Source organism: Equus przewalskii, chromosome 2, assembly GCF_037783145.1.
Source record: "Equus przewalskii isolate Varuska chromosome 2, EquPr2, whole genome shotgun sequence".
Classification (NCBI taxonomy): domain Eukaryota; kingdom Metazoa; phylum Chordata; class Mammalia; order Perissodactyla; family Equidae; genus Equus; species Equus przewalskii.
Window position 1 is genome coordinate 9669920 of NC_091832.1, and position 23783 is coordinate 9693702.

At 42.0% G+C, this 23783-nt stretch overlaps 1 protein-coding gene across 5 annotated transcripts in view; it reads left to right on the forward strand.

The window, feature by feature from the left end:
* AGBL4 (AGBL carboxypeptidase 4) overlaps window positions 1-23783 on the forward strand; it is a 1226144-nt gene that overhangs the window by 729992 nt on the left and 472369 nt on the right. For all 5 annotated transcript variants that reach the window (XM_070609700.1, XM_070609702.1, XM_070609701.1 and 2 more), the window contains one exon: window positions 52-268. In XM_070609700.1, coding sequence (XP_070465801.1) covers window positions 52-268 — 217 coding nt within the window. The remainder of the gene's footprint in view (window positions 1-51; window positions 269-23783) is intronic.

Consider the following 23783-nt stretch of genomic DNA (forward strand, 5'->3'; position numbering starts at 1 on the left):
AGCTTGAACAGTTGTCTGATACGCCCAAATTTCTTTGTTTGTATCTTTCAGGCAAAGGTTGCCACCTAAGAATGTTTACTACTACCGCTGCCCGGACCATAGGAAGAATTATGTGATGTCCTTTGCATTTTGTTTTGACCGAGAAGAAGATATTTACCAGTTTGCTTACTGCTACCCTTATACGTACACTCGCTTTCAGCATTACCTTGACAGCCTGCAAAAGAGAAACATGGATTACTTCTTTCGGGAGCAGCTGGGTCAGAGCGTGGTAAGGCCCATTCAGAAACAGGCAGCCTTGCAGGAGGAGCTTAGCAATGAGTTTTTATGGAATGCAAATCATAGAATAATAGATACTGATGCTTTGTAGACTATATGCTCTGGAACTTTTAAAGGTTATTGTTTTTATTGTGTAATTCTTTGCTGCTATGGCCACCAGGAAGTTACAGAATAAGGTATGAGACAGATGCTTTTCCTTCTGAATGAGGCTGAAAAAGCTCTCTAACAAAATACAAAAGTTCTGGTGAATCCCAGAAACTCTAAGAGAAAAGACAGAGGCTTCTACTGTGTGTTATAAAAGGCATGAAAGCATTTTGTGAGTGTGAACCTCTGATATGAAGAATGAATTTGTTTTTCAGTGAATCCAACTTGCCTACAGTGCAGGTTAGCAAGTGGTGTGCAGTTTGGTTGTGTTGCTCACAATGTGTTCTGGCTCTGCCATCCATCAGTTCTCAACCCTTCTTCCTTGCCACAGGTTTAGTTCTCTGAATCCAGAGATTTCAGTCTTACATTCTGTGTTAGTTTCCTATTGCTGACATAACAAATTGCCATGAACTTGCTGCTTTAAAACAACACAAATTTATTGTCTTACAGTTTGGGAGAAGTCCGAAATGGGTCTCTCTTGGCTAAAATCAAGGTAACAGTAGGTCTGCATTACTCCTGGAGGTTTTAGAGGAGAACTCATTTCCCTGTCTTTTCCAGCTCCTAGAGGCTGCTTACACACCTTAGCCTCTGCTTCTCTTCCATCTTCAAAGCCAGCAATGGCTGGTCAAGTCTTTCTCATGCTGCATTACCCTGACACTGAATCTCCTGCCTCCCTCTTTCACTTATAAGGACTCCTGGGATTATGTTGGGCTCACTCAGATAATTCTCCACCTCAAGATCTTTAATCATATCTGTAAAGTCCCTTTTGTCATGTAAGGTAACATGTTCACAGGTTCCAGTGATTAGGACTTGGACATTTTGGGAGGGGGGCTGCATTCTTCTGCCTACCACACCTTCCTTCTCTCTTTTACTCTTTCCCTCCACTGCCCAACCCACGATCTGAAATTATTCTTCATATTGGATGCATAGGTTTTGTTTTCTGTGGTCAGCAATACTTCAGTTGCTAGTACAGAATAAGCAGGTGATCATTTGATTTTTATGTTTGACTCTTCAAGAAGTGTGGTTTGTGCCTCTAAAATAGGCATATTGAGCACTTTATAGATCCTAAGTGAGGATACTGGTAGAAGTGGGAGAAAATACTATACTTGAGATTCTGAAATGTGTTGGTGGAAAAATGGGCTCTGCTTAGTGACTGTGGGTTCCACTTAAAAGTGAGCCCCACTTCTAAATAAAAGCTTTCAAGACTAGACTATTTAAGAGACATAAAGTCTGGTCTGGGATACCCCAAGAAAGAGAGAAATGAAAAGAGCTTGTGTATGGCTTAGGTACCTGAGGGTCAAATGTGGTCTCAAAAGCTGGTGGTCATGATGATATGCTTATAATCTGGTATTCTCTGTGCACTAATATTTTGCTAAATATTTTCCCTCTACTCTAACCCCCTTCCTAATAGTGCTTATGGTGGGTGCCATCTGTATCTGGTGCCTATATATTTTGAAGTGAAAATTGGGACACATGGTGCATCAGTCAGCATGCTAGCAGGAAACAGATGGCAGTCTCACGTTAGGATAATTTGAAGAGAGCTTAATAGAAGGGCTATTTACAAGGCGTGGGCAGTGTATAGGGAAACCACTGGGAATAGTGCAGATCCCTGGGGCCAGTAACAGCTCAACAGGGCTGGAGGGAAGGAATGGTTACCAGAACCCAATAGTAGAGTCATGTAGTGGGCCACCTTGAGTGGAACAGTGACCTTCAGTTGAGGAATAAAATTACCCTGAGATGAACCGACAGGGAGGGAGCTGAGAAAAATAAATACAAAGAGCTCATTGTCTTACTTTCTTCTGATCTCCTGCTAGGGGTCTCTTTGACAAACGTAACCAGGAATCAGAGGGCAAGAGAGCTCATTGATGTAATCCATACATATAAGCTTCCTTGGGCAAAGAAAAGGGTGGAAAAAGGCAGAGACTGTGTATTGAGAGGCAATCAAACATATTAAGCACACATGGTCTGATCAACAATATACTACTAGAAACAGTGAAATTATTTGAGATGGGACTGTCAGAAATTCTGAGATTAATGTTTGCCAGACATATGATTCATGATATGAATTAAGACAGTGAGAAGTTTATTCAATACCCATGACTTTTAAGGGCAAGATCTGTACATTTCATTTCTGTGTCCATCCCAGCCCATCTTAGATTTATGCCAGGCAGAATGTAGGTGTACACTGAATGGCTCTTGAGTGAATGATTTAATGAATGAATGAATGAATGAATGAATGAAGATATATGTCTGGGGACAATGTGAAGAGCTAAGAGCATCAGAAAGCTGATAGGAGAGATAATAAGATAAGTTAAGCTGCCAATAACTGATATATAGAATAGTAGCAATTTAAAGAGCATAGAAGTTTATTTCTCTCCCATATAAATGTCTAGATGTAGGCAATCCAGAGCTGATATTGTGGCTCTGCTCTTTGAAAGCCTAGAAAGTCAGGTTCTTTCAGCTTTCTGCTCTGCCTTCCATGGGACGTGTCCCTCAATCTCATGATCTAATGTGGAATTCTACCATCACCTCCATGTTCTGGGCAGCAGAATGAAGGAAGTAGGGGGAGAAAGAAGATGATGCAGTTGTATGGCCCTTCCACTTTTATCCCATTTAATAGAACTCATATCCACACAACTAAAGGAAGGATGGGAAATGAAGTCTTCATTCTAGGTGACCATGTTTTCAGCTAAAACTTGGTATCCCTATAGATAGGGAAGAAAATTGATATTGAAAGACAGCCTGAGATCTGCCACAGGAAGCCAGAATTCTGCTTTCAGCTATAACACCAAACTACTCATATGACCTTGAATGTTACTTCCCCTTTCTGGGGGCAGGCTTTTCATCTATTAAATGCAAAAGTTGGACTTGAATAGGGTTTATCAAATTATTCTTTGAGGAATTCCTCAGTTAGAAAAAAAATAATTTGAGATCGTTGTCCTACTTCAGACTCTATGAGAGGCATTGTGGTGATATATAACAGGTATACAAGTCTTGGTGTACTTCCAGAAATGTAGTCTATACTAGAGGAAATAAGACGTGTTCAAACTGATACAATATTTTTAAAAGTATATAATTAAGGATCTCATGAGTTGTTTAAAGAGTTAATGGTCAGACTAAACATCATGGGAAAGATGAGCTTTAAGCTGAGTATTGAAAGATGGGTAGGATTACTGAATACAGAGCTGGGGAAAAGGTAGTCCAGAGAGTGGTAAATAGCCTGACTAGTGAGTAGTTGGTTAGAAGTCTGTTTGATTAGAATAGGGAATCTTCCTACTTGAAGGTTAAGATAGGAGGACTGGGGCTGAACTATGGAAAGCCTTGATTGTTATATTAAAGAATTGTGGTGATATCCTTTATTCAGATTTGACACATGGACACTGGGTCAAGCACTTTATATATCCTATCTTGCTTATTTCTCACAACAGTTTTATGGAGTAGACAGAATTATCCCAGTTTGGAGGATAAAGTGTTAAGTTACTTTGCTAAAGCCACAATTTTAGTTCATGTTAGGGTCAATATTTAAACCCATGGCTTCTAATACCACATCCTGGCCCATTGATGGACCTACTGCTGCTTTCTATATTGGACCTACTGAGACCCACAGTAGATTTTTGAGAAAGGGATTACCTTATCCAAAGCAGCATCTTAAGAAAGTAAACTTAATGGAAGTGCAGGGTGTACTTGTGCTGGCTAAACTAGGTTAGGGAAGCTCTGTGGGTTGGCTCAATCTCCCTATTCTGGGCCTTGAAGCAGATACCAGAGACTGTAAGGGTTTCTGGCTTACTTTTGCAGACAGGACAATTCTTGGTTACCAAGGCGTTTGATATGGCTGGTGTCTGAATGCACCACTATAATTAGTTAATCCTTATTCCAATTTTGAGGGAGGATAATTACAAGTGGGAAGGCTAAACATGCCAACATCCAGATCTTAGGGAGAGCAGGCAGGAAGCAAGATTTTGAATTTTTAGTGCTGGAACTATTAATCACCATGGGCATAGCTGCAACTGCTCCTAATTTATATCATCCAAAGTGGCATTTTATTTTGTTACTCACCAGTGGCCCCTTCTAACCCCACCAAACAAAATCTCTTTGTGTATGCATCAAAGCTGCAATCTGACATTTAAGATAAATACATCATGGGAAAGATCTTTTTTTTCTTGTTGTTTTAACAGCTTTATTGAGGTATAATTTATATACTATAAAATTCACCAATTGTAACAGTACGATTCTATGATTTTTAGTAAATTTTTTAGAATTTTACAACTATCACCACAATCCGATTTTAGAATGTTTCTATTGTCCCAAAAAGTTTCCCTGTTAATCCCCACTTCCATGTAAGCCCTAGGCAACTACTGATCTGCAATCTGACACTATATTTTGCCATTTCTGAACATTTTTGCAAATGAAATGATGTACTATATAGTCGTCTTCTGCATCCAGCATCTTTCACTTAGCGTTCTAATTTTGAGGTTCATCCGTGTTGTAGCATGTACTAGTAGTTCGTTCATTTTTAGTGCTGAATAATATTCTATTGAAAAGATATACAACATTTTGTCTACTTGTTGTCCAGTTGATGGACATTTGAATTGTTTCCAGTTTGGGACTGTTACAAACAATGCTGTTACAAATGTTCATGTATGTTCCTTTGAGTGGACATGTGATTGCATTTCTCTTGGGTAGATTTCTAGGAGTGGAATTGTTGTGTCACATAGTAAGTTTATGTTCAACTTTTAAAAAAAAACTGTCAAACTGTGTTCCAAATTGGTAGTGCCATTTTACATTCCTTCCAGCAATATAGGAGAGAGGGTTATAGTTTCTCCACCTGCTTGCTAAGACTTGGAATTGTCTATACTTTTTATTGTAGCCATTTTAGGGGGTGTGTAGCGTATCTCGTTATGGTTTTAATTTGTATTGCTCTAATGACTAATTATGTTGATTATCTTATCATGTGCTTATTTGCCATTCATAGATCTCGTTTGGTGAAGGGTCAGTTTGAATCTTTTGCCCACTTTTAAAAATTGGGTTATTTGGATTATAATGAGTTTTGAGAGTTCTTTATATATTCTGGATGCAACTCTTTTGTCGGATGTATGCTTTGCAAATATTTCTTCCCAATCTATGCCTTTCATTCTTTATTTTAACTGTGTGTTTTGAAGAACAAAATTTTAATGTTGAAGTCCAATTTATCAATTTTTTCTCTTATGGGTCATGCTTTTGGTGTTGTATCTAAGAGTGCTTTGGCCAACAGCAGGCCACAAAGATTTTCTCCTGACCTTTTTATAGCTTTGGCTTACATGTAAGCCTATGATCCATTTTGAATTAATTTTTTAGGTATAACATTAGGTAAGGGCCTAATTTCGTTTTTGTCATGTGGATATCCAGTTGTTCCAGCATAAGTGAAATGGTTGGTTGTGTCAATTTTTTCCAACTGTATATTTATTTTAGGGGGATAGGGTTTACCAATATCCTCATTCCAACATAGCCAGAAGTAGATTTAACTGACAAACATTAGTTTTTAAATCATGTAGCCCTTGTACTGTTAGATACAATGAAATATGGTATTATTTTCAAATGTCATATATTAGTTTTAAATCATATAGCCCTTGTATTGTCAGATACAGTATAACCTAGTGTTATTTTAATATGTCATTGGATTAATTAGATGAACACACAACTCTGTGTGTGTATGTATGTGTTTTGAAAGAATTAGATGGAGAGAGCCATTTGCATACTTAGGGATACTTGCCAAAAGGAAGTGTCTAACAAAAACAATAATTTGATAATATATTTTAGGGAATCATCACTAAAAAATCACTAGAAAATCATTACGACCTTTATGACCTTGGGAAAAGCTCTTCTCCTCTATGGGCCTGAGAAAGTCAGATTAGATTATTTTAAGCATCTCTTCTAACCCCAACATAAATTATAGTTCAAGTGTTCTTGACTTCTTGATTATATGTTCTTTTTGAGTCACAAATAAGCATGTTATAATGTTGCCTCTTAATCTGCCCTCTATGTTATAACAGTAGTTATTGAGTGTTTATCATGTGCCAGGCCCAATGCTATGAACTTTATATACGTTATGTCACTCAATCCTCACAACACCACTATTATATGGTTATTACTATTATTGAATGTCTCAAATGTAACCAGCACCATCTAGGCTCTGGAGACATGTCAGTGAAAAGTGGAATCCATGCCTTCATGGGCTTACCTTCTAGTGGAAAAGACAGACAATATTGGAGAAATTAAATGAGAAAAGGGGATGAGTTTTGGGGTGAAGGCTTCACTTAGAAGGAGGTATTGAAGCTCTGAGATATATAAGTATTATCTTCTCATATTTGCATATTTAAAAGCAGATACAATGAGATTAAGTAATTTGTCTATATCATGCCTTTGTGGACTCCAGAGAATGGATTCTAAACCAGTCCTAGGTGGGGAAATATTCTGTTCACGTATATGGTCATTTATTAAATTCTTACAAAGCCATTCTTCAATGCTACAAATATCTGTTGAGCACCTTCTGCCTATTCAGCTCTGTATTGGGTGCTAGAGATGGAAAGATTAATACAAAACACACTCTTCCAGGGCCAGCCCTGTGGCTGAGTGGTTAGGGTTCCATGCACTTTCTTCTGCGGCCTGGGTTCATGGTTTCAGATCCCAGGTATGGACCTACTCCACTCAGCAGCTATGCTGTGGAGGCATCCCACATGCAAAGTAGAGGAAGATTGACACAGATGTTAGCTCAGGGCTAATCTTCCTCAAGCACAAAAAGAAAAAAAAAGAGGCGGATTGGCAATGGATGTTAGCTCATGGTGAATCTTCCTCACCAAAAAAAAAAAAAGAAAGAAAGAAAAAGACCCACACTCTCCCCCTGAGTGTGAGGGGAGAAGAGGTACACAATACAGTAGGTGAGACTGATGTAAAAACTAATAATGGCAATGGTGGTAAGAGATCTAATATAAAAGAATAAGTAGGCAGAGAAGGGGCACAAGGGAGGAAATGGAGTCTTAAGGAAGGAGGCATCTTGATTTGAGTATCACAAAGTGGATACAGAGGCTGAGACGCATTGCGAGTCCTGACAATTTTGTGTGGTTCCAAATTACAAGGGCACAGGGTCAGCCTAAGAAGGACCAGAGTAGTGGTGATGGGGAAAGAAGGAGGGTAGGTAGAGGCCAGGTCAGGAGAACCTTGATTACCAAGCTAAAGAATATAGTCTCTATCCTGAGGGCAGTGAACCAGGCAGGAGCCATGCAGGAGGGAACAGGATCATTGTATTACCTAACTCTTACATTTCCAGGCTGTTCCTGCTCATGACAGCTGATCTTCCTGGCTAGAAAGGATAGCTCCTATCCCTTCAGGGTAGCTCCTGCCTGTCTGTGCAGTTGGCTTTCCTTCCTGCAGGCAGAGATATTTGTTAGCCAAGAGCACCAGGAGGAAAATTTTACCACCAGGACACCATGTATAGTAATGAGAATGTCATAGAAGTACCTAGAAAAGCTAGTCTTTCTGATCTTAACACCTCACCCAATCTTTAGAGTTGGCAAAGACTATAGGAGTCACATTCAAATTTAGCAAATATCTTAGGCATCTCCTATGGGCAAGGACCTAAGCTGTATAGACCAGCATCTTCTCTTAAGAGTCTAGAAATGTGACTTTTCAGTCTCTGCTCGCATACCTCTTGAGGTAGCCAAAGTCTCATCCCAATGACAATGGACAGGCCTGCAAAGATATCAAGACAGTGACCCCACCCCCATCATGAGTCTTCCCTTCTCCAACCTAATCCCTCCCTTCCCCGTCTCCCCCCTGGTAGTTCTACATTTCTTCATATTCCATAGTTTCTAAACCCTGTGCCTTCTTTGTTGTTCTCTGGACATGATCTAGGTTGTTAATTTTCTTCTTAAGATGCCAGAACTGAATGTAAAACTCCACAGGTGATCTAAGCATCTCACAGCAGAATAGGACTATTGCCTCCCTTGCTCTGGATGCTAGATCTCTAGAAATGCAGCTGGAATTTACATTAGCTTCTTTTAGCAGCAAGCCCTCCCCATAGTAGATTTTTGTTGTTCTTCTTTAAATAAAGCTATTTTTATTTCTCTGATTTTTTTAAATGAACCTTTTACTTTGGTATAATTTTAGGCTTATAGAAAAGATGAAAAGATAATGTAGACAGTTTCCATATACTCTTCACCCAGTTTCCTCTAGTGTTAAATCTTAGACAACCATGGAGCATTTGTCAAAACTAAGAAATTAACATTGTGCTATTAACATTATAATAGTAATATACTATTAGCTAAACTACAGAACTATATTCAGATTTTATCAGTTTTTCCACTGATGTCCTTTTTCTGTCTTGGGATCAATCCTGGACACCATATTAACCTATAGTAGATTTTAGAAGTATAAATGTGAGCCCTTACACTTACCCTGTTAAGTTTCAACTTGTTGGTCTTAGTCCTTTGTTCTAGCCTACTGTGACCGTTTTGATTCTTGGATTCTCTTATCTTCAGTGTTAGTGACTTCAATCAGAATTTTTAAAGTATATACTTTTTAAGTATTAATTTAAGTCAAGGATACAAGTGTTTAATGGGATAAGACCATGCATATTACTCTTTTTGGAGGAAATAGCAAAAACTATGCCAAGAGAGTGGTGACTTGTAAAGTGCCCTGTTGGAAGGGAGCCAAACCCACTAAGCTTGTTTAATTTAGAGTGTCTGATCCATGAATACTACCAGAGGCTTTTCTGGAAAACCTAGATTGACATTTTTATATCAATTCTATATCAATCCCTGGGTTTGATTATGCTACTAACCCTGCTACCATAAGTCACCTAAGCAAACAAGGTTTTACCTTCTTCTAAGTCCATTCAATTAAATTCAACTTAGCTCAATTTAATTTAGTATGTCTTATGTACTATGAGAGATCTGGAAATAAACAAGGTGTAGTCTCTGCTTCCATTTCTCCGTCCTGTCCGTAAGGATCATATGTAAAGTTTTACCTAAAGATTGGTTCAAATCCACGATAAGCAAGGGAGAACCAGATGGCAAAGGGCCCAATTTACAAAAGGGAGTGTTTCATGGGGAAGGGGAGGGCTAGGTGGGGCTCTGCAATGAGGACCCTCAGCAATAGGGACCCGCACTGGGACTCCAACCCCTTCTCCTGAGATAGGCACAGCTCAGTAGTCTTTTGGCTCCCAGATCAGCAAAGTCACAGTGAGAATGGTCGAGTGGTAGAGGGAAGATTCTGAAAGCTTTATCTTAAAATATTGTCAAAATCCAAACCAAACTAAGAATATAGGAGTCCAAAAAATAAAAAAGGAAGCTAAATCTTGAAGCGCAAGTGAAGACAGAGAACATGGTACAATCAGAGAAAGCCAGAAAGCTGGACTAAGCAGGAAGAGGAGCAGAATGGACAAATATGAGGAGATATGCACGAATTTAAGATATGGCACCTGGAAGCTTCTGCTACATTCTTTGTGTGGACTTGTGTGGAGAAGCTAGGATTCTCAGAGAGGAGCCAGAGGGAACCAGTAACCTTGTGGGCAGGAAACAGAGGGCAATACCACAGAAAAGAGGCTAGAGAGGGCCAGCACCATTCTGACCAGCATGGTAACTTCAAAATAAGGTAGTCCCCTTCTGTTTTCTCTTCCCCTTTGAATTAAAACATCATGGAGTTGCAGCTGGCAATATGACCAAACAAATGTATGAAAAATAATTACATCTTTTTGGCTGAGTTTTAAATTGCGTAATTGTTGGAAGTTAGTAATCTCAATTATCAGGCCCTAATCCACCTCTCAGGAGAGTTCTACGGACCCCCATCTGCAAACCTTGTCCTGATCAGACACTCTAAATTAAACAAGCTTAGTGGGTTTGGCTCCCTTCCAGCGGGCCACTTCACTAGTCACCACTCTCTTGGCATAGCTTTCTATTCCCTCCAAAAGGAGTCCAAATTAGTTGGAGGCAGATACGTCTTCTCAGCATCTGGCTGAGGGGCTTCCAACTTACCCTACTGATGCAGGTGGCCCATATATTCCAAAGCTCAGCCCTGTTTGAACAAGGGCCTGAAGAAGGAATGCTGGGAATTGTGACCCTGGGTTCTCCCTCTGCCAGAACAAGGAGGCACGTGTCTGATTTACCTCAAACTGCAGAGGCAAACCCAGACTACCACATATGTGCTTCAAACCCGAGTTTCCTAGTTCAGTGAATATATCACCATCACTCCAGTTGCCCGTGCCAGAAACCTGTCCTATTTAACTTCTTTTTATTCACTCCTCACATACTATCTGTCACCAAGTGTGATCAAGGCTACAACTCAATATCCTTAGAATCTATCCCTTCCTTAGCTCTGCTGCCAGTGCCCTAGTTCAAACTATCAGCGTCTCTCAAGAAATTACAACAGCCTCTTTAGCCAGGAGGTCCAAGATGTGAGGTGAACAGGCCTCCAGGCTCCCTCTCTATTCTGCTCACATAGCTGTGTCAGCATTACAGTGGCTGCCAGAAGGTCCCAGCCTTCCTCCTAGCCTTGTCTTCCCCACACCCACCACTGGTCCTGTGGTTCTGACCAAGAGACAGAGTCACCTCTTCAGTGAACAGCACCCAGCTAGGCTGGCAGATGGCATACTTCTTGCTAACAGACTGCTACTTTCAGACCATTCTTTCCTCTCCCTTTTATGGAAAGGACGTCATATAGAAAGACATGTTTTGAGCCTTATGCGATCAGTCTCTGTAACCCCCTGCCACACCTTGCTATCATCTGCTGACTTCTTGGACACTTCCCTCAGTCGTGGAGGACTTTGGTCCATAATTGTCTTTTCCACTACACTGCTGCCACCATACTGAGTGATTTCAGTATCCATGAAATTGAACCGTTGGATTCCTGGCCTCTCAGTAGTTTAAGATAAAATAACAAATTCTTAATATGATCTGTAAGATCCTGCATAATCTGCCCTCTGCCTGCTTCTTCAGTCTCTCATATTTCTCTTACCTTGCTGTCTACACTGTATCCCTACTGGCCTTCCTACGGTTCTTTCTCTGAGCCGTGGATTTTCTCCCTAACTTGCATAACACACTGGCCCATCCACCTGGAATGTTCTTTCTCCACGTCCCTTTGCCTAGCTTCTTCCTACTCTGCTTTCAGGATCCAATTTAAATATCACATCCTCATGGAATTCTTCCCTGAAACACTGTTCCCCAGACTCGTTTGAGAGCCTCTGCCACATGCATCCATAATATACTCTATTTCTCCTTTAAAACACTTACCACTCTTCTGATTACTCATTCAGTATCTTCCTCTGTTCTTAGGTTTAGAGGATATTTTTGTATTTAGGGTATGTATGGGGGCAGTGGGAGAAGTCAGGCTGTTACAGCCAAAATTCTTTCTTGGTACCTCTCAGTATGGTCATACTCTGTTACTTGTTCTAATCTACATTTCCATTTTGTTGAATCAGAAGGTATATAACTTTAGGGCATAAGGTCTTTTCTTTTATGTGAGTCATAGGATGTCAAAGCCAAGAAGAATCTTAAGTTCCTCTGGTTCTAAAGTTTTAAAACCATGCTCCCTGTATCCCTAAGGAGGGGTCTGGGCTCTCAACAGTACCTTGGGGGCCGCTGAGGAGGGAAGGATAAGAGGGACTTCTGAGAAGCCAGGGCTCTGGCCTCTCTTGTCCTCCCTGCCGTACACACCAGAGCAGCCCCTACTTACTGGCCTTCCGCATAGACATAGCTTGAAGAAAGGACTCAGCTGCTACCAATGTTTGCAAACCTTTTCTCTTTCTGCAGCTGGAGACACTGGGGCCCAGGAAGGGGAGGTGTCTTTCCTGAGTCACCCAGTGAGTTAGTAGGATAGCTGTAGCTAGAAGTCCAGCTACTGATTCCTAGATTGGCCTCTGTCCACTGAAGCCCACTGCCTCTGACTCCCAGACCCTTCTCTGCAGGGTTTGCTTCTTCGTCTACTCTTTCTACAGACATCACTGAGCACCTACAAGGCAGTGAGAGGGAAATTAGATGCCTAAGTCAGTAGTGTGGGCTACAAGGGTTAGGATGTGACTCTGCCACTCATTAACTGTGTAACCTTGGGCCACTTAACCTCTCTGTGCCTCTCTTTCCTCATATATTAACCACGCACCCACCCCCATCTCCTTCAATAGGTATCTGGTGAAACCCCTTATCAGTCTAAATTAAGTAGAAAAATCATCAAGGCTGGAGCCATATTGGGATTTGAATGGTGGCTCTGCCACTTATGTCTTTGACACATCAATAACCTCTCTAAGCCTCATATGCAAACTAGGCAGTGTGATTTAGCTTCAGGGTTATTGTCATAACAAAAGTCTTCTCGTAGATGTTAGATAGCAGATGTGAAAGTGCCTCCTGAATTGTTTGTAAGTACCTGGATATAATGCACTTGTAACACTGTATCTCCCTTACCAGACTCTAAGCTCCCTGAAGGCATACAGTTTGTCATATAAAAATGCACATGGCTGACATTTATAGAGTGCTTACTACAGGCCAAGCACTATTCTAGGTGCTTTATTATCTCATTTAGTCAGCTGCAATGACCCTATGAAGCGGGTACTACTATTATCCCCATTTTGCAGGTGAGGAAACTGAGGCATAGAGAGGTTAAGTAGCTTTTCCAAGATTGTGCTACTCATAAGTGGGAATACCTATACAGAAGAAACCAAGGTGTGGGTGATTGGTGGCAAGTGAGAGACGAACTGTCAGGACATGGAAGAGGCTCCTAACCTGAGCTGGGGAATCAGAAAGAACTGCAGAGGTGAGGTACTATTTGAGCTCTGTCTTGGAGGACGTTCAGTGGGTGAGAGGATGGTAGATTGGGGATGTAGGAGAGGTGCAGACTGGAATGGCATCTACGAGGTTGAATGAGCCTCCCTGTCACGCTGCAGACTGGCTGAAGGCTGTGGAGGAGGAGGCCTGGCGGTCAGAGAGGACAGGCCTGAGTCTGTCGAGGCAAACAGTTTGGGGAAGGCTGTGGCTCATCATGGGTACCAGAATAAGTGCCCAGAGCTAATCCTGCTGCTCAGAGCTCCTTGAGGGTCATTGCTGCCTGGAGCAAATCATCATCCGTCAATAGAGAAAGGAAAAGAGAAGGGGAAAACAGGAATCAGGATCATCCATCAACTGGCTCTGACATTATTTCTTGACTACTCCTGAAAGACAAAGGTATTACGAAGACAGTGGTCGGAACCTCAGAAAGGTGGGCATGGGGCAACTTCTTAAAGACTCTTAAGGAAAAGAAAATAGAATCAGGGGGCTGCCCCGTGCTCAAGTGGTTAAGTTGCATGCTTTGACGGCCCAGGGTTTCGCTGGTTTGGATCCTGGGCGCGGACATGGTACCACTCATCAGGCCACGCTGAGGCGGCATCCCACATGCCACTAGAGGGACCCACAACTGAAAATATACAACTATGGACGGGGGGGATTTGGGGAGAAAAAGCAAAAAAAAAAAAAAATCAGCAACAGTTGTTAGTTCAGGTGCCAATCTTTAAAAAAAAATACAGAATCAGTTGTAGATCATTATCATCCATTTTGTAACAAAAATGTCCTGCTGTAGGGAGACTTGATAAATGAACAGGATATTTTCCTAGAATCCTATTATTCGAATTCAGGGAGATTCTTTCAGTGTTAAAAAATAGATCACTGGCTACAACTTTTGGTGTTCTTGTATTTATTTGACTTAAAGAAGGTCTCAAAAAGGTAGAATTTTAAAGCCATGTGCAACATGATTTTGGCCTAAGAATCAACTCAGACTCTGCAGTCTTACTTTCAAGAAGTTCGTTTTGTGTTACTTTTGGTGACTGTGCCAACCAGTAGTGGCTTGGGAACAATATGATGGGACATGTTCTCAGTCCATGGGAGGGACAAAGTACAGGGCCTGGAAAGAAGATGTTTATGAGTCACCTCACACCATGGAAGCTGGAATTGGAAACTTCAGACGAGAGATGACTGATGGCCCTGGCTGAAATCTATGCTCCTTCCCAGAGCAAGCTATTGAACTTTCTGGGGAATCCTTCAGCTGGCAACATGGCTGAGGTTGCAATAACCTTCTCTCAGGGCTCTGCTTATCTCTGTAGGAGTGTCACCAGAGGTAGGGGGATGGGGTGGTGGTGGGGAAATGAGTCAGGGGTTACCTGCCAGGGCTTCCCTGTGGTTCGGTGTTTTCCCACTGACGCTGTTGTTGCCCTTTTCCTCTAACACTGCCAACCTCTGCTTCCTCCTTTTCTTGTTCCCCCATTATTTTCCTTTCTTTTGGACAAAAGACATTCTTTAAATGTGCATTTATCTATAAGAGCTAAAACTATACAATTCTTAGAAGAAAACAGAGGAGTATATCTTTGGGATCTTGGGTTAGGCGATGGCTTCTTAGATATGACACAAAAAGCACAAGCAGCAAAAGACAAACTGGACTCTATCAAAATTAAAAACATTTGTGCTGTAAATGATACCACCAAGAAAGTGAAAGGACAAGCTGCAGAAGGGGAGAAAATATTTTCAAATCATATACCTGGAAAGAAGCTTGCCTCAAGAACGTATAAAGAACTGTTACAACTCAAAAAAAACCCAGAAAACCCAACTTAAGAATGGACAATGGATCTAAATAAACATTTCTCCAGAAGACATGCAAATAGCCAATAAGCACATAAAAGGGTACTCAACCTCTTTAGCCATCCAGGAAATGCAAATCAAAACCACAGTGAGATATCACACCTGACCTCTAGCATGGCTATACCAAAAGAAGACAGACAATAAGTGTTGGGAGAGTGTGGGGAAATTGAAGCCGTTGTACATTGCCGGTGGAAATGTAAAATGGTACAGCTGATTTGGAAAACATTTGGCAGTTCCTCAAAATGTTAAGCGTAGAGGTACCCTATGACCCAGCAAGTTCACTCCTAGTTATATAGACAAGAGAATCAAAAACATATGTTCACACAAAGATTTGTACATGAATCTTCACAGCAGCATTGTTCATAATAGCTAAAAAGTAGAAACTACTAAATGTCCATCAGTTGATGAATGGATAAATAATATTGTATATGCCTACAATGGAATATTATTCGGCTATAAAAAGAAATAAAGTACTAATACATCCTATAAGGTGGATTTTATTCCTCGTTGTGGCTGTCGAGTTTTTGGGTTCACAGTAAGTTCTCAAGAAATTTTTGTTGAATATATATATTAACTCATCTCTCTCTTATAAGGAGAAACTGCTGAAAATGAACAGATTCCTTGTTTGCCTTCCCCAAAGAGATATTATTTCAGAAAGAGGATCATAAAAATCCTATCCTGTTTTCTCTATTGTACCTTGGATGAGATTAATTTATTAAATGCTGGATTCCTTTTGTCTAAATTATTGAACTTCATCCTCCAATATCATTTGATTTCTCTGGCATATTTCCCATAGTTTGGCATTAAAAGACAATTATTTGCTGAGAAGAGAATAGAGGTATTCTCTTTTCCAAATTGTATTTTATAGGAAAGGCAGTTTCCAGGATATTTCCTACATTAAAATGGATAATAATAAGATATTAATATGCACTGCAGCCACTTGAATCAGCCTTCTCTTTTTCATTCAATAATGTTCATACGTATGTAAAAGTTTCCTAACTTTGTCTAACTAGGTCAGCAAAATATTACCCAGTCTTGATATGACTTGTCCAAGCTGCCATTTTATAGGAGTTGGGGAGAGACAGATGGCTGGCAGTTTTCGTCTCTTTCCCCCATTCATGATGCCTGCACTGTAAGCCGCTGAAGTCCTGGAAGTTTAGACCTAGGAAGACCCTGAGAGGTTAGTTTTCTAACACCTTCCAGTTGAGGAAGCTGAGGCCTAAGAAGAGGAGAGGTCCACAGTCTCTAGGAGTAGGACCTAGCTTTCCTGATTGGAAGTCTCAAGTGCTTTGCATTTTGACAAAGAAGAGCCCTTTTAGTCATGTTATCTACCATGTTCGCCCCATACAGGCTCGTTTTTACCTTCTCATGTAATCATTTCTTCTTCAGGACTAACAATAGTTTGCTGTTAACTATTTTCTTACACAGATGAAGAAACCAGGGCTCAGGTTAACTCACTTGCCTGAGCTCACATAGCTAGTGAGTGGTAAAACCAGGGTTTGTACCCAGGTCTGTCTGACTTCACAATGTATGCTCTCTGTCCTGCGTGGATCCTTTCACTGACTGCTCTGTGTTACTGTGGGATCTAATAGGATCATGAAAGCACTCACTCGGAGTGGAGGAGGACTTTGTCCTCTTGAGTCTGCAGGGTTCTTTCTCAGGGCAAAGTTGCCTCTGGGGCTCTACTTTGCCTCCTTCCTGTCTTGCCTCAGGACCCAGCCTGCCTCTGTCTTCTCTGTGGCTGTGCTCCTACACTTGTTCTGCTGGGCTTGCTGCCTTTAGCTTGGTTGGGGAGGCTGATTCAGTTCCAGCTTCCTTCTCCACATCTTTGCCCCATAAAACAAGGCTATAGGCCCTCTTCTATTTTAGGGTTTTCTGTTACACCCTGCAGGTGCAGAATTGGGAAACAAAGTAGCAGAGGAAGGTATAAGCAAAGATGAGACAACTCTCCATATTCTCTTGGTGTTGGTTCTTGCTCTGAGCTCCTGTTCCTCCTCATTTCCTCCACCCGCTGAGTGGGTGAAGCTCAGCTGGCTGCCTTTCCCTCAGGCCCACCCTTCCTTAGGTCTAGGAAGGCCTCCTTCTCAAGGAACCTCCCTCTGTGCAGTCTGAGGACCTGACTGTGGCCAGGAAGAATGGTAGATGTGTTTCCGTCTCTGAGATCTTCCTCAGAACTGCAGCCTCCCATTTAACTGGGTCACTGCCCTGCCCAGCCCTGCTCTACCTAAGAATGATTCTTTCTGGTTATTTCCTCTCAGAACTGATGAAGCCCAGCTTGGACAGATGATCAGCTGTCAAGGGCACCGCAGAGATGGCTCCTGTCCTGGGATGGAGAGTGTGGCTGAGGTTCCATGTAGTCACTTATAGGCCCGAGGGTTGGTAATTTGTGATAATGTATCTATGTTTTCTTTGAAGACGAGAAAGTGCTATGCCCGTGTGAGAGGGCATTGTTATTTATGCAATTAGTGATGAAGATAGTGACAACAGCCCTGATGGTGACAACAGCATGCCATTCTCTCGAATGGAAAGAGAATGTAGAGGTTTTGGAGTCAGATGGATCAGCGTTTGAATCCCAGCTTCACCGCTAATTCACTATCAAATTAAACAAATTATTTCACATACTCAGCCTGTTTCTTCATCTGCACACTTGGAAAAATAACCCTTACTTTTCAGGGATAATGTAAACCAAAGCAAACATTTATTGAGTGCTTATATGTGCACGCACAGTACTAGCTATATATATATATCTTGTATAATTCTCACAACAGCCTTTTGAGGTTTATTCTGCTACTCTGTCCATTTTACAGATTAGGAAACTGAGGTACAGAGAGATTCATTAACTTACCTAAAATCGCACAGCTATTAAGTGGTAGAGTTGGGACTTGGGATCTAAACCTAAGTAATTTGTGGAGACAGAGGAGTCATTGGTAGGGTTTTGAATATATACAAGCAAGGGGCCAAGGCACACAGAGAGACTAGAATGGAAGGAAGGGCCTGGAGTTTGGTTTTGTTTTATTTCTGGTTGTGGCGGGATTGTCAATGTTTAAGCAAGGAAGTGACAAGATCAAACTTATTTTATATTAAGTGCACTTGGGCTGCTATGTGGAGGGATTAGAGGGCAGAGAGCTTTGTTGGGGAGTTCTCGACCATGTAAGATGATGGTAAGAAAGATGGAAAAGAGTTGATAAATTCAAAAGATATCTAGGAGTTAAAATTCACAGAACCCGTGATTAATTGAATGTTACAAGTGAAGGAAAGAGAGAAATCAAGCACTACTTGTAGGTTTCTGACTTCTTTGAGGTGGTGAATTGTGGAGCCACCAAAATAGGGATCTTAGGAAATGTGTTAAGTTCATTCAGACTATTCAGTATCCGGAAACGTCCGGCAAAGTTGCGTGTGTTTCTAAAGGGGTTCAGTCGTGTGGGTAAGAAATTCTAAGCAATAGTTGGTATTGGAGGTGAGGTGGGTGGTGACCTAGTGCTTCTCCTCCCCTCAGTCCATTACCATTATCTGGGGCCTAAAGGCATGCTCCAGTCTGTAGAAGAGATGATAAGGGTCTGAGGGGAGGCTTGCCAGGTTTAGGTTAAAGCTTACTTTGTATCCCAAGAAAGGCACTGTGGCCGACTCTAACTCCGTTGGTGTGTCAGGATCTGGGGCTCACCTCAGGTGTGTGTTCTAGCAACAAGATCCCCCCTGCAGGAGAGACTAAGGCTGCTTCCGTATTCCCTGAGCCATAAGGACTGGCTCAGAAACAGCATGGCTGATCTTCCAGGTGGAGGCAGCAGTGCCTGCAGGTCAGAGTTGGGGCTGGGTCAGGCAGGGACTAATAACTTATGCCTCTTCCTACTGTCCCACCTGGTCCCTTCTCCTGGATTTCCTACTTACTTGTCATGCTTGGGTATAACTGTAGCTCCTCAGCTTGCCATGTAGGAAAAGATGAGGCACATGATATTGGTAGAGAGGAATGGAAGAATGAGTAGAGCAAAACAGGCAGAGCTTCTACTCCATTGTCTTGTCAGAATCCCGGTTCCTAAATCCTTTTTTTGAAGCCCCAAAACACCTGTGGCCACAAGCATTATTTGCAGTTTCCCCAGGATAATTGCTCTATTCACTGTCCCTGCTCCCTCTCTGGAAGTTGCTGTGTATCCATCTGGTTCATTTATTCATTCTTTCAATTCATTCACTCAATACATATTGAGCACCTATCATATGCCTGTCACTGTACTCAGAGGTAGCAATTGTGAGCAAAACAGACATGGTCTCTGCCCTCTCAGAGTCTAAAGTTTAGTTGTGTGGTAGGTGGCCAGAGTGGATGACTGGATGCTGAGAAATCCATTAGGGTTTTTCTGGAGGCAGAGCGAGGTAGGGTAAAGATGGATATGGACTTTGCATGCATTGATACCCTAGTGTGAGTCAGGTGCTCTAAATGATTTACATGTATTATTCCACTTAAACTCCCAATAGCTCCATGAGGTAATATTATCCTATGTTAAAAATAGGAAACTGAAGTCCAGAGAAATATTAATTTCTTAATATTACATAGTTACTGAGCACTGATGTAACCCAGGCTTGTCTAGCATCAAACCCTGCGATGCTTCCACTGTGTCATACCACACTTCTAAAAGTTATCCAAGAAACTCAAAGTTAGAAACTCTGAGCTGACGGGTCTGCTATGATCTTAAACCAAGGTTTTGCAACCCAAGGTTCAAGGATGGGTTTAAAGGAATGCTCAAATTCCCCAACACTGGATGCCAAATGTGGTATATGCATGATAAGTGTGTGCATTGTTCTGGAAGAGGACTTGTAATTTCCACCAGATTTTCAAAGATGGCTATGATCTGGTATATATCAGGAACCACTACCTTATACCTCATTCTAGGCTTCTTCCTCTTCCTCTTATGTCACCTGCAGGTGGCTGTTTGTCATTGAATGGACAATGTAATATACTGAAAGACCTTAGAACTGTCACACAGCAGTTCTTGACACCGCCCCTACCATGCCACTAACTTGCAGCGTGGCCTTTTGCAAATCTCTTCTTCACACTGGGCCTTGCCTGCCAGGACTCTATGAGCCATGTGTGGTCTTGAGGACAATGTCTTCTGGCTGGACTGCAAAGCACATTGTAGGCATCAGGCACTTGGCCGACTCCAAATGGCAGTGTGCAGAGTGACAGGCGCTGAGAGCAGTGGTGGCAGCTGGGAAGGCAGATCCCTGTTGTCACGGCTCACTGAGGGGCCGCTTGCCCAGTCCCTATAGAGCATGAATCATTCTGTCAGACCCTGAACACTTAGCTGGACAGCCTCCGAGGTCACCTCTACCCTGCAGCCGAGAGGAGCTAGAAGACAGCCCCCTCGGTGCAGAGTTCCTCACCTGTGTCTTTAACATGGATATGGCCCCAGCTGGAATGTACTTTCTCCCTCTTGCAATGTCAGAATGCCTAGCTCTCAAGTGACTGACTCAGTACTAAATATTTAATGTATGAAGTCAGCCTTCCCAAGGCCTTTGATCGGAAACTTCTTAAAAACATCTTAAAAGCCCTTCAGAAACTGGTTAGTATTTCATTACAGTCACTTAAAATAGATTTATTTTATCAAAACATCCTGTCAGAAACCCTGAAGGCAGGATGACTAACCCCCAGTGATTCTGACAGGATTGCCTCTCCACATTAGTTGGCCTAACATCTCTGGGCAGCCCCGCCCGCAGGCTGAGGGGCACAGCTGTCAAAGGCATCCCCCGATGGTTCCAGAGCTGTGAGCAGAGGAGGTGGCAATGCTTGTCAGAAGTCTTGGGAGGCTGCATCAACTCCCCCATGAAGGCAATGAACGCTTATGAGAATCTGCCACAAGCCAGGCCCTTACCTGGAGTTCTTGCTTGTTGAATCTTACGGATTCTTCACAACGGTTCTGTGAGGTGGGTGGCGATCTCTCTATTCTACCAGTTAGGAAACTGAGACTGAGAGACTATGTGACTTGCTCAAGGTCGCAGAGTGGAATTAAGATTGCAACTCAGGTCCTGATCAAAAGCCTATGTTTTTTGTTTTTTCCACTGAGATTGGCCCTTTCACTGAAGACTCATAGTTATTTCTTCATTTAAAAGGAAAAAATAAATGAAAATAGCATTTTATAAAATTATATAACTAGTATATGCTAATACAGAAAATAAGGAGGAAATTAAAAATCACTTGAAATCCTACCATCTAGATAACTATTTATAGTTATCACTTGCATGACAATTGTATTTATTAATTGATATTTTGCCACATTCCAATAGTTTCTTTATTAGCCACTCGATTCAACTTTCTCAATCCTTACCATTCCCCTAGCTTTAGATAGAGGGGAGATGAGGGAAAAGAAGATGTGTGCCTTGATCCTTTCTTCCACTGCCAACCCGAAGGGATGAAATCAGCTCCCAGAGAACTCCAACACAATGAAGCGCTAAAGCAGGCCCCAGAGTAGGGTGGAAGGTTCTGTGCTGTTCTAGCCACTGGCTCATTTGATGACCTAAGGAAAGCCACCTTGGTGAAACAAATAGTTCCTGCCCTCCTACTCTCTCACGGCTGGTGTTAGCATCAATGAAACAATGATGAAGAAGGCTTTTGTAAAGCGGAAAGTACTGTGCAGATGAAGGAAGTATTAGAAACAGAAAGACTGTAAGAAGTAGGGTATCTTCACAACACTGGGTACAGTGACTGTGTATATCTCACTGTTTATGCTGTCAACTCAACATAATTGTTCACAGTGTTCTCTTTCACTCCTGAAAGAGTCCTGACTTGGGTGACAAGTTTGATGGCCACCTCAAGTGTTGGTCGTATCTGGTTAGCTAGCTCCGAGAGAGAGGAGGACAGAGAAATCAGGGAAGCTCCCTGTAGGATGGGGCTGCCTGCGAGCTGGCAGGGCAGCTAGAGCTTTAGAAGGCAATGATGAGTGGGCATTTTGTTAGTGACTAACATGCAGGAATAAAAAGTACAAGGAGGCTGGCCTGACCTGGCGAGGGCACGTGGGACAGGTTGCTGGGAGAAAAGGTATACAGGGGTCCCTCTGTGAGCACCTGGTCTGCCTTCTATCCTCCAATGGAGGGCAGGTTTGGAGACATCATTTGCAGGCATTAGCGCTGAGATGAAATGTGAAGCTCTGTTCTAAGCTGTGAAACATCCCTTGTGGATTATTTTAACAACCTTTTAACTTCCTCTCTGCTTCCACTCTCACCTCTTTCCGGTTTATTTTCCACAAGCCCCAGAGGAGTATTCTAACAGATTTTCAATTCTCCATTCAATTCTCAATTCTCCATTTATCTTGGTGGGTAAAAAGCTAAACTCCTTTACAGATTATGCAAAGTCCTTCATGATTTTGCCCCTGCCAGTGTACTCAGCCTCAATTTCCTTAATCCTTGACCTCTGACCTTATGATCCAGGAATAATAATGGCTTACCTTTCTTGAACATTTGCAATGCTTCGGGCACTGTTCCAATCGTTTTACGTATACTCTTTTAATCCTAACAACCTTATGAGGTAGGTACTATTTGTAGTTCCAACATTTTACAAAAGGAGAAAGTGAGGCATAAGAGGATTAACTTTTAAGTGGCAAAACTAAGATTGGAAGCCAAAGAAGTTTTGACTCCAAAGCCTGTACTCGTAACCACAATATTATACTACCTCGTGGTCTAAATTTTGTACTCCATGCTGTTTCTTCTGCCTGCAATACCGTCTACCACCAGTCTGCTCAGAAAACTGCCAATCTCATGTTCAGGAAGCCATTGCCAGTCAGTCTCCCAGAAAGTGAACATCTTCAGTTGGCAGGAATCCTCACTCCATTTAAAAATATTTATTTGGCTCAATTCAGCCCTGGGTTGGGCATACAAGGATAGTGGGCATATGAGGACTGGGATGGCACAGAGTAAGGAAAACCCCTTCCTCAAGAGTCTTTTATTGCATTGGACATAAGACTTTTAACACCTTTAATATTATCCAAATGTGTGGGCTCAACAGTAAGGACAGTATAATACAGAAGAGGACAAGATGGAAATTGACAAGATCATCAGAAATGGCTTGCTGGAGAATGTAGAGCTTAAGTTAGACCTCAAAGGGTGATAGAATAATCAACTTTCTGAGTTGTAAGGGACCTAGAGAGCATATACTTCCATACTGGGAAACTGACACTGAGAAAGAGAAGGGACTCACTTCGCATCCCTCAGCTGGCAAGTGACAGGGCTGAGTGCCCCAGCTCCCAGCTTAGTGCTCTGTGCTGCCACCCAACATAAGCAATTATGATATGAGTGAGTAGCTAGAAGGAGCAAGAGTTTCCTATATGGGTCAGAGTTGAGGAGCAGCAAATGGAAAGCAGAAGAGGTAGGGATAGGCACAGTGTGTGGTGTAGACGGTGACGTGAGGAAACTCAGAAAAGCATTTTCTTGTGTGTGAGAGACGTAGCCTATAACCTTTTTAAATTGGAGGGTTGCTGTGGTTTGTGAAGCTGCCTCCCTTTCAACTTTGTAAAATAAAGGGCTCCTCAAAGCATGCCTGTTCTGCCAGTATTTTCTGGATCATCAAGACTCTCAATGCCCTTTAGAAAAGCTTGTGCCTCTACCACAAGCAGCTTCTCATTAGAATTCCTGGACGTTGCTCAGTGTTGCTAAGTTTCCTATAATGAACCCATGATGAGTAAAGAAGAGGCTGAGCTTGCTGCAGTCACATTCTGTGCGGGTTTCCTGGACACCCCCAAGACACCACAAGCAAGTCGTATC